Here is a 13,061-nt window from a genome sequence, read left to right as displayed (position 1 = left end):
TCTCACTGTAAATTTAAAAAGCGGAGAATTTACTATCAACATAAAATTCGTATGCATGCAGGTGAACGGCTCTTTTTGCTTGCCGCAGCAAAATTGCAATCGACACTAGCCGTCTACTGCTATAAAGGACGGAGCCGGTTTGCATTTGCGTTGGTTTTTTCCGTGAGTGTATTCTCTCTCTTGGATTACCAGAAATCCAGCATGGCTCTTGACGAGGTGAGATACCGAATCTAACGTGCTTTGATCAAGAACGTAACGGTAAAAAGAAGGGGCAAGTGCGCCATACGCCGCGCCACTTTCCAACGAGGGAACCTACCTAGTTCCAGTGTGATTTCAGCGTCTTAGCATACACGTCAGTGATTGAGCGGCACCGTAGATTCCTTCCCATCTTTGTGCGCGATTTAACGCTCTTCTGCCACTGCAGCAGCAATAAACTTGTTTTCCTCAAGCCTACCGAGATGCGCGATGCTGAAATATTCAATAGGTATGCTTGTTTGTGTACGTATTTAATAAAATATCAGCGGTAAATACAAGCAGCATTTGTTACGGTCACCTGGTGCATTCTGATCGTTTTGTTTAAACTTTCAGGGGACTCTTGACGAAGTAAGCTTAAAATTTTTTTTTGTCCATTTCAACTGTAGCTTACATTTACGATTGCTTACGTCGTCATTCCTATCCGGTCTGTCGAAGCAGGAAAACCGGTAGGCAGCGATGCTCTTTCTGCTAACGCTTGCGACGGCAGACCTCGTTCGAAAGACGCCACCTTGTAGCTCCCGTGGTTAGTTCCCGCCAAATTCAAAATTGTGCCGAAGCTACACCTGGGCCATGAGGCGCGCAGTAGTTGGAGCCTCCGGACTAATTTTGACGACCTGTGGATCCGAAATCTCGACACCCGGGCGTTTCCTTTTTTCTCCGCCTGTGTCGGAAAAACGGCGGTCCGCTGCCGCCATCGAACCCGCGTCCATGTGCTCAGCAGCACAACGCCTTAGCCACCGAGTTACCGCCAATTTACGCATGGGTCATGATGGGTGTATGCAATGTACCGTATTTTTGCGATTCTAAGCACCCGCCCCTATTCCCGGGGGAAAAAAATGGAAAAAAAATTAGTATGCGAATCTAAGCACCTCCTTGTTAACCAACCATCGCAAGGTGGATTCCAGACGCTTGCGAACAGGTCCGAGTTGACGTTGTAGCCAAGTCACTTGTGTTTTCAACTAAAAACCACTTAACGGAACAGAAGGCGACCTGCTGGGGGATACTGAAAGCGGCGACCCAAGCGGGACGACAGTCTCGAATGGTAGTGAGGGTGACTGAGTATTATAGGTAGACGGTGGCTTCACTGTCTGTACCTATTTTTCTTTTGAATGTTCGCCAAATGAAACATCATTCTTTGCGATTGCCTCGTCAAGATACGGCCGCGAAAAAGGTGGCGGGGAAGGGGGGAGGGGGGGGCTTTGAGTAAAGTAAATAGGGTACTTTTCTTTATCATTCGCTGCACTTAATAGTTGTACATATCGTGCTTGTTCTTTTTAAATTTTTCTCCCGTTGTCGATTGTCCTCTAAGCATCAATTTGTGGTTTAAGCAGGTTAAGCGGGAACGCTACGGAAGAACCACTGCATGGCGCAGTGGTAAGCACTTGCGTTTTTCTTTTTTTTTTTTTTTTCCTTAGCTTGACGGGGGCCGTAGCTCTACGGTCATCGGGTAACAAAAAATTAAAACGCTATACGTATATACCGTTGTCTTGTGCCCTTCGTAGAGGTTCAACAAGGCCGCCGAGGATGTGAAGAACCTGAAGGAGAGGCCGTCTGACGAAGAGCTCCTCGAACTGTACGCCCTGTACAAGCAGGGTTCCATCGGCGACTGCAACATCAGTATGTTTCCCCTATTCATTCGCCACTTGCGTGCTTTGCCCGTTGGCGAAATTGGGCCTCACAGCTGGTCCTACTCTGGAAGCTTTTTCAACTCTCACTAATAACGCGTTTTGGCAAGACGTCCGCCAACATTTTGTTCGCTTTTAAATTTACGTTTAAAGTTATAAATCGCGTGGGACAATTCGCTTAAGACCAATAATAGCTGCTCGTATTTTTTTTTATCATTGTGGGGGTAGAGTTATTGGAGCCCGCCTTCCTTTTTCTCTATGTCCAAAAGGAACAGTGAGATTGCTCGCTGGCCACTTTCAGCTCTAAGTTTAGATTTGGATAAAAAAAAAAAAAAGGCGGGGGGACGTCTGCAATTAATAGCGCGTCCCCTTTCTCCGCTACGGGTTTTGCTTCTGTAAGTTTTTTTTTTTTTTTTCCGTGCCTGGTGTGAAAGGCATTTGGACGAGCGGGTTGGGTGCATGAAATTAAAAAAAAAAAAAACGCCGTTACCAACGTCTGGACGCCAAGTGGGATGTGGGGTGTTCTTAGGCAGGAAAAAAAACAAAAAACCCGCCCGGTTGATCGGGCCGGATGGTGGGAGAAGACGTTTGACGTACGGAACACAGCTATTAACGGACGGATAGTAGGCGTCAAGCCTCTCTATCTTTTGTCAAGTCTTTTCTCTTCTTTTCGCTGTTTTCCCACCGTGCGTAGTCTATGTACTGTAGGCCGCGATGGCATGTCGGATCCGCGCAGCATTGTCTAGTACGTGAGCTACACTACCGTTTCAGAGGCATTCCGAACAGCTTCGAATAGTGCGTTTTTAATTAAGTCTTGTCAAGTGAAGTTTAACTGCAAACTTCATTGTAGCACAGGTATACCACTAGCGCTGCATGAAGCGTTGCGCATGCGCAGAACCTCAGCGCCTTCTTTACGCACAGCGGCTTGTTGCAGGTGGTGTCACAGCTACTGGGGTGGGTATTTGTTTGCCATTAAGTTCTCCTCGCCTGGTGCAGGTCAGCCCGGCATGTTCGACCCGAAGGGACGCGCCAAGTGGGCCTTCTGGAACAAGAAGAAAGGTCAGTCGCCGCCTCCCTTTTTCGAGGCTATGCCCGCCGCGTACCTTGCATGGTTAAAAGGATCGTACAGCTGTACTTCATTCGCAACGTACGGTGTTTGAAGCAAGTTGCATTTTACTGGATTGAGTAATCGGGAAGAAAGGGTGCCTAAACATTCCCTGGTTACGTCCCGGACTTGCTCCGGGATGTCGCAGGCACGGCCTGCCCTTATTGGCTGGTGCCAATCGAAAGGGATTGTGGTGCTCGCGAACTCGGCGAGGCAACGTGTGGTTGGAATTCAGCCACCCTGTTTTTGAAGGATGAAGAAAGTGGCTATGGAGCGAAAAATTACGTGCAGTGCGGAATTAGGTGGCAGCAAGTAGGCGGCTGTTTTGAAGTAGCGTAAACGGTAAAATGTTGGGATGCAGCACTTGTTTTTTAATGCGTAGCATTCTTTGCCGAGTACCCCCACAACCAGGACCGTGTAACGCCCTGCATTTCCACAAAAATGCAGATATCCCTGAAGTACCACCCGTAATCGCTACAATAGCGTAAATGGAGATAATTGGTCGAACGAAATTTTGAAAAACTAAAATTAAGAAAAATATAAAATAATTACGGAAACTGGAGAACCTTGTAACGCCCTGCATTTTCACAATAATGCAGATTTCGGGAAAGTTCTAAATGTAATCCTAATAATAAATTAAATGAAGATAATTGGTAGGACTAAGTTTTTGAAGAACTAAAAAGATAAGAATATCAAAAATTGCGGAAAATGGCAAAACGTACAAAGCATGGCATTTCCACAATAATGCAGATTTCGCGGGTGTTCCACTTTGAATCCTTATAATAGCGTAAATGGAGATAATTGGTCGGACAGTATTTAAAAAAAAAAAGCTAAGAACTGTATACTCAAGACAAGCGGCATACGAATGCTACGCATTAGCAGATAATTCTCTGATTTTCTGCAGAATTTTCTTTTCTTTTTGCACCGCGATAGGCGTGCAACTCGGGCATCCTGCCTTCCTAGAACAAAGATTCAAGCCCAAATCTCCTTAGCGAGACCTTCGTTGCCGGAAGCAAGATTACAGCCCGTCGCTGGGTTTTTTACGCGATATTCCAGCCGCTCCTGCTTCTATGACGTCAGAGTATGGTGATAGTAAGGCCCCTCAGCGGCCGTGGACGTGTTAGAGGGGCTTTTGGTGACAGAAGCGGGCGAAACCACATCGTGGTGGGCAAATTCCAGTCCCCGTCGAACAAAATTATAGCGAGGCATGAATGCCGAATATTTTGAATACAGCAGATTTTGAATATTTTGAATACAGCATATAGTGTGCTGGCATCGGAACTGGGGTGATGTTAAACGCTTTCCTCCTTCCCTTCCTTACCCCCCGCGTTGGCTGCTGCTGAGCACGAGGACGCGGGTTCGATTCCCTGCCGCGGCGGCCACTTTTCTGATGGCGGCGAACAGCAGAAACGCCCGTGTGTTCGAGATTTAGGCGCACGTTAAAGATCCCCAGGTGGTCAGAATTAATCCTTAGCACTCCACTACGGCGCGCCTCAGCGCCTGCGTTGCGTCGGCGCGTTAAACCTCATAATTACGCGCACGGCGGATAAAATATCGGAGTTATCTTGGGAAATTAAAGCGCAAAGCGATTGCAGTTGCACTTGCACACTCTGTTCTTGCGTCGTGTTGAAGAGACTATTTCAACCGCTTGCAACGAGCAGAGCGGGGGCCAAAGCGCTCTCGTCAAGCGTCGCTTAGGCTACCCGCGGTAGCCGGCTGTACAGGCATTGCTCCGTTCACAGCGATGACACCGCGGTAGCGCAGTTCGTATAGTTACACGATGATTTCGTTTACGCAACAGCCAACACGTGTTGCGAAAATTCCTGTAATTACCGATCGCCAAGAATGCATTCAAGCGGTTTAAAACTCGTGAAACGCTGGCGCTTGTCATATATCTCCCCGTTGTTTAGCGCAAAGAAAACTGCAGGTACATTTGAGGCAAAATATACGTAATCAACCGGGAGCCCCCGCGTTCATTTAGTTTGGAGTGCCCGTTGGGTTGGTTTTTGTGATAGTAAAGCGAAAAGAAGTTTCAATGCAACGCCGGCACGTGCGGGAGGAAAAGCAAGCACAAAAAGAACAGAACTCTCGCTGGCGCTGTTTCAGGCGGGGGCGCGCGAGCACTACGGAGGCGGGAAATTTGAATTGCTTTTGGTGGTAGCAGTGAGCGGATAACGGCGCTACAGCCTACAGCGAATTATGGCGAGTCACTTTCTGTGCACTTCCGTCAGCTCTCACGTTGAGTGGAACGGCTTTAATTTTTATTATGTGTCTAAGCCAAGGTAGCCGTTGTTCTCGCCCGAGCTTCAGTAACACCGTAAATGCATTCTTGGCCATCGGTAATTACAGGAATTTCCGCAACACGGGTTGGCTGTTGCGTAAACGAAATCGTCGTGTAACTATACGAACTGCGCTCCCACGGTGCCATCGCTGTTAACGGAGCAATGCCTGTACAGCGGCTATCATCGGTAGCCTAAGCGACGCTTTACGGGAGCGTTTTGGCACCCGCTCTGCTCGTTGGAAGCGGGAAATTTTCCGCCTTTCAAGGCCCCGCCGTGCCTTCCTCCTGTAGGAGCGTTTGCCGGCGAGATCTGGCGGCTCGCTCGCAAACATGTCGTGCCCCCGTAAATCGCGTACTCTGCAACAGCTCGATGCGTGAAAAAGTGCACCACACTTGTTTCTCTGACGTACCGTCTTGGCCGAGAGCTTCCTTTCCTCAAACGTTTACGCTGCTACATTTATCTTTATGTTCGACCGTATAACGTGGCCCGTACCTACCTGGCTTGGAGGAAAAATTCGTTCGTACGTCACGGCGTCACCATGGCTATGATTATTCTCGTAGTGAAGAACCCGGGGCAAATAATAATCGCCCAGAAATTTCTAGGAGGAGGACGAGGAAGAGGCGGATTTTCCTAGACTGGAACCGTGAGTCAAAATTGAGCTTAGGTAAACAGCTGTGAGCGAGCTTGGGTTTGTTGGCGGAGCGGGGTGTACACTCGTCACCAACTCCTGGTATTGAGAAAAGGGTTCATTAGTAGTGCATACAAACAAGAATTTTGCGTGTTGTTTCATCATTTCCATCAGCTCGTCCGCTTCAGCTGCAGTTCAAAGGCCTCTTTCAAAGGATTTTCGGCCGCTGCTGTCGCAAGTTTGCTGAGTCTATTACTTTCCTCGGAATTTTCTTAGTTCGTCCCTCCGTTTCTATATTCGCAAATGGTGTTAATAATGTGGTTCAAAAATGAGATTGGCGCCTCGAGATTAATCAGAGTGGCACCGGCTGAGGTTGCCACTCCGGTTGCGGTCGATATGCGGTCGATGAAGGTTGCGGTCGATATGCCATCGACCGCGATGGCTAGTGGCTAAGGCGCTGTGCTGCTCAGCACCAGGACGGGGGTGCGATCCCGGCCGTGGTGGCCGTTTTTCAGATGGACGCGAAAAGCGAAAGTGCCTGTGTGTCGAAATTTCGGCGCACGTTCAATACCACCCGGAGGGTGGGGGAAAGGGGGGGGGGGGGGGTTCAAAATTAATCCGGAGTCCTCCACTACGGCGTGCCTATAGCACAGGCGCACCTTACGCGCTTAGAACACCGAATTGGAACTTACGGTACGCACTCCCCCGTGGATTAAGCGGTTGATGGTCTTCAATCCCGGTGCGTTCAGTGCTACTGTTACACCGGGCGCGGGGAGAGCCTTCGTAGAGTTCACTAATGTGCAGAGACAAGGGTATGCGGCGGGCCGAGGAAAGTGGTAAGCGACTGCTCCAGGGCTGCGCGACCCGGTCGTCTGTAAGTGGTGGCGTCGGCAGGATCACTCGTGAGGTCTTTCCGCGGACATGCCAGCGCATGGCGCGGTCCCTTCGCGTTCATTTTACAAGAGGTGTACCATTGATGCCTGTTGTTAGCTACACACCCGAGGCGCCGTAATTGCTCGCGTATACCACCACCGTGTATACGGACTACCTTCCGCGCTAGCAACGCTCTGCGTTTGCCGCGTTCCTCGTTCGCCCGCGGGAAGGTCGGGAGCCGGCGCCGGTCTCGTCGTCTTCCTCCGACCCAGATAGCGCGCTGCCGCCCAGACTGACCCCCTTCGCCGTAGCGGGCCGCCGGTTATTACTATTATGAGTTTTCCTTCCCCGCTTGTCGACCGCGGTGAGGGCTGCTGCTTGCTTGCGGAAATTATTTTCCTTCTCTTCACGCCCATTCGGGCCGTGTAATCGGGACGCAGCCAGAGTTCCCTGATTCGCGTCACAACACGTCGTAACTGCATGTTGGACGTAGTTATAGCGGGGCCCTAAATTGTATTGGCATGCAGGACACCGTGTCGGTATTTAGGTTCACGTTCCGAACGACCTCCGCTAATTGTGGCGGCCAGTTATGTATTTCAAAGATCCTATAGTATGATAGAAAAGCACACTCAGTTGCACCTTTCAGGCGTCTCCTCGATGACAAACGCCGACGGCGATACTTTGCTCGTTGAAAAGTAATTACAGGCAGCCATGCCACTCGTTTTATTTCCCTTCCATTCTTCCGTGACTCAAAGGAACAAGGCACAAAACGTTAGACCGCAGACTGCAATGGCGACCATACAACGGTGAGGCTGCCACCTGGGGAAACCTGTTGAACGCAACCGCGCTATTCCACAACTGCAAACCGGTCGCGCAGCCGACTGCTAATACCCGTCTTTTGATTTTTCGAGTGACTGATTTTTTATTGACTTTTCGAGCGCGCTCGACGCACCGCCGTTGCTACGCGGCACGTTTCACCCGACTGAAAAGTTGCTCCGGTATACGTAACTATATAAATGTTACCGCACGCTTATTTGGGTAAGCCTATTTGATAAAAATTGTGGCGTTAGTTGAACTTGTCAACTTCTATGCCATTAGTCAGCGGGGACGAGAGTATCACCGCTTCTTTCGTCCGATCGCGCTTGGGAAACCAGGATTAGAGTTCAAGCGTGATCGGGCTCGATGGCGATTGAAACATCCGTGTTGAGCTCGATCTGGATCGACTCAACCGCGATTGAATGTGACCGTGTGACAGCGGTATTAAACAAAAGCCTCCCACGCAAGCTGGCGACGTGCTCTCGTGAGGTACGCGGAGAGGGGTCCAAACAGCAGCGATTTGGTCCGTCGTGTGGGTCCACCTTTTCTGTTAGAGTTGCTGAAAGAAAAATGTTGCGTCTGTAATATAGCTTTCGAATGCTAAAACTACCGGAGCTTATAATTCCGGTGGGCTTTATCTTAATTCCGATGGATTTCATCATAATTCTGATGGGCGCAACGTTTCTGAAAGCTGCGGCTTCGTGCATTCCCCTGCAAGAAGATACCTCGGACCTGTAAAGTCTGCAATCTGTGCTTCTCTGAAAAGCCTCCCTTAACGTGTACTCACGCGAACTCTGCCATTTATTTTTCGTGCCGAGCCACATGCGAACTCGCCGAGGTTAATGTTTTACTTCTTGTAAGATATCGTCGAATGATGCAAGCCCCAGAACGCACTATCGGGGGGTACCGGCTCAGAATAGCAAATTAAGCACCCCAAGTAGTGGTTTCTTCTGGCGGTCGTGGCTATACGGCTGGCGCGAAAACATGCCTCTCTTTATCTCATCTCTCTTTTTCCTCCCCTCTTACCGGCCACACCTGGGAATTCTAACATTTGGTGCCATGTGGTTAGCGAGAAGCTCGCCTCGGGCGATGTGCATTATTCGGGCAAGCGCACTCACGTGGAACGCGACCAATCTTTCTGTTCATTGTATCCGCTGCCATTTTCCCTCCTCTCGCTTCGAGCAAGGACTGAAGTCATAAATCCGCCGCGTTTCCTTATTGGGAAAACCGGGCTTGCGTGTCTATCGTCTCTCTTCAGTGCCTCAGGTCGCATTGCGCGTCACCTTTTCTTTTAGTATTTTTTTAACCGCTGTGTGCGTCATCGGCTTGCCCGCTAAAAGTATGGATATTCTGGTCGTACGTGCTGGCTATGTATAGACGTCTATGAGGGCTGTTGTCCGCAACCGCTTCTATTCTGGCGACGGTGAACGTATAAGATATGGTTTAACCGGACTTTTTTTGTATGCGGCCCTCGCACATCGCGAATTCGCATACTCGCCACGTCGTCGCGGCAATGTAACTGCCGCTGGCGGTATTTTTGCCTTTCCTCGCCCTTTTTTCCTTCTGTTCGGGCTACCAGAAAATAAAATTAAAAAAGAAAACATTCAACATCCTCGATTGGCTGTAATTGGGTGACGCACTTGCTCCAAAGGCGGCATTTTCTGGCATTTTGAGGCGGAAAAAATGGTGGGCTTTAGTAGTTTGGCCAAACGGCAATACCTGATGTAAATGATTGCCGCATGAGTGTGCCTGCCAACTGAGAGTTGACTTTAGGCTGCTCGAAAGCGCGATGGTCGCAACCACGTGGTCTTAAAGGTATGCTGGAAAAAGGGAATGGGAAAATCTCCCCCTCCCCTCTCTCTCTCTCTCTCTCTCTCTCTCTCTCTCTCTCTCTCTCTCTCTCTCTCTCTCTCTCTCTCTCTCTCTCTCTCTCAGAGGGTTTAGAAGCTTTGTCGAACGAAAAGAGGTGTGCGCTGTGCTACGTGCCCTTTATTGACATTATTCGTTATCCACACTGTGTTGGGCTAAGACATTTTCGTGTCCGTGACACCGATTTCGCAAAAACAAACAAGGATTGCGCAATCGATGCCATAGTAGATTCCAACTAGGCCGGCTCACGGTATTGCTTCATTTTCGTGTCGCTAGCTGCTGTCAGCAGTTGCAGCTAGAACAGTTCCCAGCTAGAATAGCTTTTTTTTTTAGGGGCGAAGCTCCTTAAGGCGTGGGTCTGTCCATCCTCGACGTATGTATGTAGCCACCTCTAGTTTAGTTCTTGGATTGTTTACTAGATGGCGTGGCTACCTCTAGTTTAATTCTTGGATTGTTTACTAGATGGCGGGGAGCGTTGTAATAAAATCCGTTCGCTGTTGGCGCGCGCTCGGAGTCGCCCGATGGATAAGGCTGCAGATGTGCGAGCCCGCGAGGCAGAAGCGCTCCGTGAAGCTGCGCGACGCCGCCGCCAAGATCCTGCCGTACGAGAGCGGGAGGCCGAAGCGTGTCGTCTGGCTGCGCGACGACGCCGCCAAGATCCCAGCGTTCGAGAACGAGAGGCCCAAGCGTCACGGCAACGGCGCGAGGACCCTGCCGTACGCGAAGCGGCACGGCTGCGGCGCGAAGAGGATCTCCAAAACGTCAGAGAACGGGAAGCGGCGAGAAAGCGCGCGTATCGGCAGGCAGACCCCGATGCAGTGAGAGCTCGCGAGGCGTCTGCAAAACGCATCAGGCGAGCTCAGCCCCAAGGTGCCGACGCGCGGTTTAAGCGAGACTTTCTAGACGTTACGTTCGGACACAGATGTAGTGGGCGAACTTTCACTGAAGAGTCACGGTTTTACCGATGATTTCCCCTCAGGAGCTTCGCCCACTCATCATCATTCACCCCGTGGATATGCTGTGAATTTTTTTTTTTTTTTTTGCGGCCAGCCCCTCCTTGCTTTTCAGGAAAAATAAATATTGATTAGCTTATAACGGTAAAATGCGTTAATTTATGCCAGAAGGCATACTGTCGCGTTAAAAGAATCCCGGGACAACCCAACTATTCCTTAAAAACAGCCATAAAGCGCCGTTATTGTGAATGCGTCTGCATTGTGCATGCAGAAGTTGCGGATGGTTACGTCGAAAGAATTTACTTGCTGTACGGAGAGCCATTGCTTGCCCTGACCAAGAGCTGTTGGCTTTGCAAAAAACTTGCCTTCCTGTAATTTCGGTTTTGCGTGCAGATATAAAATTTGTATATTGGTCGGGTCGAGAAGTTCAAGCTTTCTTGACATCAGATAACCGAAGTTTTCTTCAGTACTAACTAGCAGTCTTTGTTTTTGTACTTTTCATTTCTCAAAGGAATTGGCCAGGACGACGCCAAGGAGCAGTATGTGGGCTACGCTAAGCAGCTCATCGAGAAGTACAACAAGTGAGCGGTGCCGGCCATGTCAACCGCGGTGACCTCTTCGGACACACTCGTCCCCGTGCTTCGTACCGCACGTGTTTTTTCCCCCCGCGATCTGTGTTCCCCGTTTAACTCCTCGTCAATGGTGAACAACGTCGTTCGTGACGGCGTGTCGTCGAGTCGCCGCGGTGTAATCGTTCGTACCCGCGAAAAAAATCTCCCTCCTTCTTCCTTGCTCCCATCCTTTCCCTCTCGCGAATGTCCTTCTCATCGCGGCAATAAGGAGGTCCATTTGTACCAAACGCCCAAACCCTGAAGATGTGCACATTTTTAGTTTTCTTTTCTGGACAAATTTAATCCTTAATATATAGTTTTTTTGTTTCCGTACATGGCTGCAAGCGATTTTGTACATTCAAAGTATGAATAAAGGTGGACATTTTTCTCATTTTTACCCGAAATGTGGTCGCACTGTGAATCGTTTATTATTCGTGGGCCTTTATAACCCGACTTGTGGAGCAGCAGTTGCGAGAACAAGTTCTGGATTATAGGTGCCGGAGAGCCCGCCTGCCAGCAGGCAGGGAGGTGAATGTTTTGTGACTAGAGGCCACGTAACGCTACCGTTGCTCCATTATATGGTCGATATGCGCCCGCGAAGTTTGCATCGTGGTCTCTAGCTATAGCGTTACTGGCGTAGCCGCACGTGTAGTTTCATCCAAGTCGTGCCTTGCATTATTTCGTTTGCTATTGGTATGCGCTAAAGTAAGCGACGTGTACGATCGTTTATTACACTATAACGACGTAACCATCTTACTTCCCAACGTCCTCTGACAACAGGATGCTCATTACAATCTGTCCGTCACACATCATCAGAGACGGTTCATTGAACTTGTCCGCCTACCAGTGGACAAGTTTAATTAACGGCCCAGAGTCTTGATGCCAGCCGCCTGTGCAGGATCCTCGCAGAAGTGATGGTGCGACAGACTTCAGGCGAGGGTTCTCTTGATTCTCTGCGCGCGTCACTAAAATCTATGGAGACTCGAGCTGACGCGCGAGCAACGCTGATGTCTATGCTCGCCAGACATCGGAGTCGACGCAGAACCAGGAAGCATTGGAATGGAACCAGGAAGCATTGGAACCAGGAAGCATTTCCTCTTCAGCTCATGGGTTGGCGTCAATCCTTTCAGCAGAAAACAATCAATTTCTTTTTAACCTGCGGTAATCGGCTGCCTTGAGAATAATTGCAAGCTATTTTTGTTCTAAAGCGCTCATTCATTTGGGGCTCGACTACTAGTGGCGTTCGACTCTAACCTATAGCAAGGCAGCGCTGAAATTTTTGCTCACGCTTTTTATTCATGAAGGAGTCCGTAGATAACATTAAGGTGGGACATGAAGTTGGAAGTAAATTATTCGAAGTGCGTTTTTGTTTATTAAGCTGCCTTACTTTGCTCAGATTTGACGCTGATAACTTGAAATACATTTTGCAGCAGTGCAAAATATCCCGCTAGCATTCTTAGTAATGGCTGAAGCAAGGCAAGTGTATTTTTTGTGGCAAATAGAAGGTTTTGTTAATGAACCTACAAAATAAATAACTACTTATAAACGATCAAAAATGGCTTGACTAAGATGACAAAGTTGATACAAACGTGTCCACCAACGCACGTCGATGCAGCGGCTGACGCGTGACGTCGCCTGTACTCCCCTCTCCCGCGTGTCGCCGCGGTGCAGCCGAACGACGTCGACGCTCGTACGACGCGTGATTTCGCGCCCATGTGGCTGGGCTTTAACAGGGACAAGTGTAGCAGAAAGGACACAATTGCCTTAATGGGTGCACACGAGGTTGCTCCCACTTTTGGCGTCGACCTTTCGTTTATTTATTCGCACACGAAGGGGCGAACAGCCGCTAAGAAGATAGGGTTATACAATCAGACTGCATACTCTACTCTACTCCATCGCTGTCTATCCTGTCTCTTCCACTCAAATCGGGCACAACAGCTGCAAAAATGCCCAAGTTATTGTGCGTAGATTTTAGCTTCGGTAATTTCCTGAAGGCACGTTCCGGAATATGACAGTGTTCTTTCGCACTGCCTTGCATGATATG

The 13,061-nt window shown here is 49.3% G+C and overlaps 1 protein-coding gene across 1 annotated transcript; it reads left to right on the top strand.

Moving 5' to 3' along the window:
• The first annotated feature begins 69 nt into the window (after window positions 1-69).
• Window positions 70-11,421, top strand: LOC144169980 (acyl-CoA-binding domain-containing protein 7-like). Its single transcript, XM_077699461.1, has 4 exons — window positions 70-216; window positions 1,758-1,872; window positions 2,877-2,939; window positions 10,918-11,421. The coding sequence occupies exons 1-4, from the start codon at window positions 202-204 to the stop codon at window positions 10,989-10,991; spliced, it is 267 nt and encodes an 88-aa protein (XP_077555587.1). The 5' UTR covers window positions 70-201; the 3' UTR covers window positions 10,992-11,421.
• Window positions 11,422-13,061: the final 1,640 nt, after the last annotated feature.

This window comes from Haemaphysalis longicornis, unplaced genomic scaffold (assembly GCF_048455015.1).
Source record: "Haemaphysalis longicornis isolate Haplotype H1 unplaced genomic scaffold, Haemaphysalis longicornis Haplotype H1 scaffold_2, whole genome shotgun sequence".
Taxonomy (NCBI): domain Eukaryota; kingdom Metazoa; phylum Arthropoda; class Arachnida; order Ixodida; family Ixodidae; genus Haemaphysalis; species Haemaphysalis longicornis.
The sequence above is the reverse complement of the archived record's forward strand: the minus strand, read 5'-3'. Positions and strand labels throughout refer to the sequence as shown.

Excerpts from the sequence above, each read along its gene's own strand:
- LOC144169980 (XM_077699461.1), top strand. Across the intron at positions 1,873-2,876 it reads CATCGGCGACTGCAACATCA|GTCAGCCCGGCATGTTCGAC; the intron begins GTATGTTTCCCC and ends CGCCTGGTGCAG. Across the intron at positions 2,940-10,917 it reads CTTCTGGAACAAGAAGAAAG|GAATTGGCCAGGACGACGCC; the intron begins GTCAGTCGCCGC and ends CATTTCTCAAAG.